At 43.3% G+C, this 6,001-nt stretch overlaps 1 protein-coding gene across 5 annotated transcripts in view; it reads right to left on the reverse strand.

Moving 5' to 3' along the window:
- cadps2 (Ca++-dependent secretion activator 2) overlaps positions 1-6,001 on the reverse strand; it is a 179,678-nt gene that overhangs the window by 29,079 nt on the left and 144,598 nt on the right. For all 5 annotated transcript variants that reach the window (XM_087177619.1, XM_023419961.2, XM_087177620.1 and 2 more), the window contains 2 exons: positions 4,167-4,322; positions 3,683-3,830 (listed from right to left, as the gene is read on the reverse strand). In XM_087177619.1, coding sequence (XP_087033745.1) covers positions 3,683-3,830; positions 4,167-4,322 — 304 coding nt within the window. The remainder of the gene's footprint in view (positions 1-3,682; positions 3,831-4,166; positions 4,323-6,001) is intronic.

A 6,001-nucleotide genomic window follows, 5' to 3' on the forward strand; every position in this document is an offset into this window, starting at 1 on the left:
GGGGGGGGCATGAGACAAAGAAAAAAGAAGGCAAACATAGTCAGATAATCAGTTTAAAACAAAACAAAACGTTAAAAAGCATTTCTTAAACCTAAACACGTATGTTTTTCTACAAATGAAACGTGGCGGTGAAATCTCTCCGACAGCCGGTTCACTGACGCTTCCAGTTTCCTGTCGTCGTTACAACTTTTTATTTACATTTCCATCACAGCTTTGACCTTGAATCAGACATTTCACCATGTTCTCCGACACCAGACGCACATTTCATTGCGACACCGATGAAGAGAGCGATTGTCAGAAGATTGTTTTGAGTCCAGTGAAATCCGGCATTATCACACATCTCCCGGTCTTTGAGGCTCCAGATACGTCTCCACACTGTGGACTGTAAAAATCAAATATGTAAAAAAACCAGCACAAAGCGGACGAGTTGTAAAAAGCTTTTTTTCTCCCCAGAAAACTCCACAGAACAATTCAGGCTTCAATCAGAGACTCCAAGCATTTAATCATCAAGGTCGCTCAGACGCAGCGTTTGGGGCTGAATGAAGTTCAGCCTGACAAACTGAATGATTGTCGGACTTCATGAAATCAGTTTGCGCTTCTTAAGTGGACGCACACAAAATGCTCAGATTTTATTTTATTTTATTTGTTGCCGTCTCCATTGAAGACGTTTAATACATTATCATCTCATTGACTCCTTGTGATGATTCTGCTGGAGGCAGAAAGAAACGAGCAGAGATGATTTCTTCTTCTTCTTCTTCTTCTTCCAGAGAGAAGATTTTTCACTTTGCCATTATTTTCTTTTCATGACACTGCGGCCACGACCTTGGCGGGGTCGTGTAAATATCTGATTAGTGCTGCGGCCGAGGGGAGCGCCGCGCTCCGCAACGCAACAAAACACGAGCAAATTAAGAAAACGTCTCCTTCGGTTTGACAACACGTGCGCTACAAATACACACAACACAGCCGAGTGTGTTGTTGGAAGCTTTGTGACTTTCGGAGCTGTTGAAGGCGATTACGATATAAATAAACTTTATTACCGTTACTCGTCAGTGGCGTTGGAAATCGAGCTGTTAATGAGCTGCGGTCAGAGTCAAGACGTAAAGGCCCATTTCTGAAAACATGAACCTGCTCTGGAGCTGCATTAACACCAGATACAGACTCTGAACTTGTCTTGTATTGTGCTAAACATGTAAATTCACCTCACTGTTGACACTGTATACACACACTTATTTCTTGTGGCGAGTTTTTCATCACATTCATTGTTTTCTCCATTTATTCTTTACTCATCAGCTGATTTGTCTCCATTTTATTACTAAGTGAAGATGTGGGTTCATGTGGGGTGACACTTCATTTCTCAGAGAAACTTTCAAGTACATATGATGAACTTCTAAATTATTATATATATATATATATATATATATATATATATATATATATCGTTATTATTATTTTAAGCTCCTCCAGTGTAAAGGTCTGTGTCCATGTGTAGTGTGATTATAGATCAGCTCTAGCTTCTATATTAATACTGTGAAAGTATCAAAGCCTCAGTCCACAGAGAAATGCACACAGCCTGTATTCAGAAACTGAGCCTTAAAACCAGCCGTCAGGACTTCTGGAACTTTGTGATGTCACAACAAAGCAGTCACCAAGCCCCGCCCACCTGGACCCACCATCCAAACCTTGCAGGATTTGGTTTCTCAGAGTGTTGACCACAAACATATCTTCTTATGGATCAACACTTCAAATAAAACACAGAAGAAGAGGAAGATGTGCAGCTACCTACGATGGTATTAACACATGACCACCTACACATCGCTGCTTTAATGTGCAAATAAATTCCTGTTGCTTGTTATCGTAAACTGAGATGTGTAAAATAAAAGATGAAAATACCCAACAGCATATAAATGAGTTCAAATTACAACAATAAAATGTTAATAAACTATAATAAAAATGTGATAAATAATAAATTCAGCCCTATCCTTTATAAAGTTACATTTTAATTAGACGGGGCAGCATTTTTATTAATTTTATGGAAAATGATGAAAGTATGACATGAGAATATTAAATTACAGCAGCAGAACCCGTTAGTATGTGGAAGCTGTGTGTTGATATAATGGTGTGTCTCTGTGCAGGCATTTATTCAGCGTGTGTCGGCAGGAATAAATGGACAGATGGTGTTTTCGAACGGCGGCTTGTGGAAGCTGGAGAAGAGAGGAAGCTGAAGGTTAAGAGAACAGCGAGCTTAGCTCTCTGTCAAGACTGCCAGCGGCCAAGGGTTTCGCTCTCAGCGACGCCAAGGCTGCCGCCTCACACAGGCTTCACGGTCATCCATTTAACAGCTCGTGTCGAGCGTTTGGCCGTTTCAAGTGAACACAAATACACCTCAACTCCCCGTCTGCTGGATGTTTGGACGGAAACAGTCACGTTTTAGTGGCTGATCTGACAGTCTGACTCGACCTGTTCAGTGTGAAGGCTGAAAATAAAAGATGGCTGAGGATTTTAGAGGCTGACAGACTTTCACTCTGTCAGGAACAAGCCTCTGATGGTGAGCTGTGAGATGTAAACTGAAAAACACAAACATCCATCCATCTTAAGTGATTTCGTCTGATTTTCAGCCAAGAATCGTTTTTCTACAAACACGAAAAAATATTCTGCCAACGTGGAGACGATTCCTCTCGTTCCAAGTTTCTTCTCTTGTTTCAGATTTTCTTTTTTCCAGGAATTATAAATTATATATAAAAATTAGTTCATTTCAATGGCATAAACAACGAGTGGAGTCGTGGAGTAAATCTGTGTGGAGCCTTTTGTTCTTTTAGTTCAGATTGGATGAACCTGGACATGACGAGTGGAAGAGTCCTCAGCATCCTGATCATTCGTTTTCATCCTATCTGCAAAAACTAAAACCCGTCTGACTGTTGCGAGCGGATGAAGACCTCAGAGTCAGATCAGACGAGGGACACCCACGTCTGTTTCCAACATTAAAGACCACGGCTGCGGTGGAAAGGTCAAAAACATCTCCTTCCCTCGCCACTTTACCTCGACCTCCACGGAAAACGCCGCGAGGTCAAAAGGAAAGATGTGAAGGAGAATTCATAAGGAGAGTCCGACTGCACTTACACCGACTTTATTTATAACACAGGAGATAAACACGGCGATCAATTTGGGTTTCCTGTCCTGTCAATCACTCAGAGGACGCAGCAGCTAAACTGACTTTGTTAAAACGTGAAAGGAATCAACAAGTAGAGAAAGTTGAGCCAATAAAATAATAATCAAATAAAATAAGGAAGTGAACATAAGTTATATTCAGACATAAATATACAGATTCCTGACGGACGCGTTTCACCTTTTCATACATTTGTTAATCAGAGAAAATGTATATTTAGTGCAGATTCAGTGAAAGTACATTGTGTTTTGTAATGAATTAGAAATTCAATATCCTTGTTCTTCCAGACGACTCCCAACAAAGAGAAGTTTTCTATATTTATGGATTTCGAGTTTAGATAGTCACAAATACACAACAGGTGCTCTGCTGTTTCTACATTTACGTGGGTCTGCTGCTGCATTATGGGACAGCTTCATCTCCTGGTCCAGTTTTAGGACCGGATTAGACGTTTCACCTTCCAGTTGGAAGATACTGACAATAAATCAGACCCTGTGATCAGTCATGTGACCGGTGGCTCACCTCCTGCCCCGTGTCCAGCACGCAGAGTTTGGCGCACTGCTTCTTGGCGTCCATCAGCACGTTGAACATGGTGCAGACCGACAGCGGCACCCGGAAGTCCGTCGACTTACTCGCTTTCTGCATTTTGGAGTCGAATGCAGATTTTGTTCTGTGGCACGAAACAAAGAGGTTTTTGTGACTGACTGATGATTGATGAGCAAAGTTTCTATAATTCCTGTGAAACTGTGACAAAATTTGTTTTTAACAAAATCGTAAGAACTCAGAGATAATGAGAAAATAAAAAGTTAGTTTCCAGGCGACTTTGTTGAGCTTTGAGATTTTCAGGTTTTAAACCACTTCAGATTTGTATTTCGAGTGTTTTGGAATCAAAGCTAATTACTGCAGGGACAGTAATTACCGTTAATTAAACAAAGGAATTCATGAATTTTCGGTATGAGGTACAAAAATGAAGAGCGAGTGTGAGAAGGTCTGAGACAGGTGTGACCTCTTGACGCAGGCCTCCATCATGTCGCTGGCCATCAGTTTGAGTCTCTGCTCCAGATGTTTGGCGAACTCGGGCTCCGGCCAGTGGAGGTCCAGCACGAACATCTGCAGCGCATCCAGCTTCCAGAACAGATCCTCGGAGGTGGCCGAGCCGTTACTGCGGGGGGGATGGAGGAGGTTATTAACTGAATTCAACAAATACAACACACACACACACTTTTAACACAGACCTGATAACTAACTCTCCTATGATGCTCATTTGTTCCACCATGCTCTTATTTTGGCAGCTGTTTACTGAGTCTTGTAATTCACTGCTGATAATTTTCCAGATTTATTTCCTTCCAACTCCAAGTGTAGCAGAGCGACGTTGATGATTACAAACAGAGCATTTTGAGTCTTTTATTTTGAAGGAACACCTTACTTCCTCTCCTCTCTTCCTCGTCCTGCCTTGTATCATCAACTTCTGTTTGTCACAGTTTATTTTCTGCAGTAATCCAAAAGCCTTTTACTGAGTGAACCAGGGTGAGGCTAACAGCTAGCTTTAATTTATGTGTCAATGAGTTTTCATGATGTTATTGTTGTATAATTGTATCATTATTATATCTTACAGTCTCAGTAAATTGCCGATGGACAGTCCCAGGACGTGTGGCCCTGGTCAGAGCGATGAGAACAATCTGATGTCTAAGTCATATGATCTGTGGACGGTTGTGCAGCTGTGAGAAGGGACTGTTTCATAAAACAGACTGTGTTGGTGCGTTCAAGAACACTCCAACACCTGAGCCTCTGCAGCCCGCTGGTGAAAAGAGCAATTTGGAATTACTTTATTATTACAGGCAAGTCTGTAATTTTGTCATTTTCAGCTCATTTCCTCGGATGTTTTATTTGGTACAACTGTGTTTTCTATTATTAGGAGACTGCAGACCCATGAAACGTACAACGAGGTTCATAAATTAAAACTTTCCAGCAGCTGGATCTCAAATCCAGGACGTCAGTCACTGAATGGACACGTTGTGGGCCGTGATAAATCATCTGTCTGCAGCAAGTATCCAGAAAAAGAATTGGCTGATAAATGAAAAAATGATCCTGAGACGCAGAATATTTCTTCTTTGTGTTTAATGTGCAGAAACATGCAGGTTCACCGATGTGCTCCTGTCCTCGTTGGTGAGGCGCTCGGTCCTGATAAAGACTCACAGGGGACCCAGCTCGGGTCCTGGTGCGGTTCTTCTACAGGTTTTGTAAGTTTCGGCGGAGCGGTTTCAGTCAGTGAACACAGCGCCAGGCTGAGACAGACAGATGGACGTCTCCCCGCCTTCTCCCCTGCGCACAGGTTACACTGCAACACATGGCAACGCTCGCCGCCACCGACATCCAAGTGTACAGCGCCTGGCTAGAATGACAGCCACGGGAGGACGGAGGAGGGAGACGGGTGGGGAGGAAGGAGGGGGTTAAAACAAGCGCCACTCACTCCCTCACTTTTCTCACTACGCCTTTAAAAGACTGTTACCTTAACAAGTGGCGCACAGGAATAAACGCTTTGGGCTGCGTCCGCAGTGCAATTAGACGCTCGGTGGCAATCCCCCTCATGTCTAATTAGTGGTGCTCTTCTCTGAGCGCGCTCTGCCCCGCTCCCCGGGGACCGGGACGATCCCACTCGCCCGTCTGTGCTCGCTAATGAAGTGCCAGCTTTTCTCTCTCTCTCTCTCTTTTCATCGGAGCGAGGAGGGCCAAGTGAAGTGAGGTAGAGGAACAGTGTGGTCCGCGTTGTGGGAAAGGCTGGGGGAGTCAGAATGCGGAGCCTTTTTAAGAAACACACCCTCAATCAGCCTCCTGAGCCCC

Source organism: Seriola lalandi, unplaced genomic scaffold (assembly GCF_002814215.2).
Source record: "Seriola lalandi dorsalis isolate HSWRI2012SDOR001 ecotype SW California unplaced genomic scaffold, Sedor1 jcf7180002054614, whole genome shotgun sequence".
Lineage (NCBI taxonomy): Eukaryota > Metazoa > Chordata > Actinopteri > Carangiformes > Carangidae > Seriola > Seriola lalandi.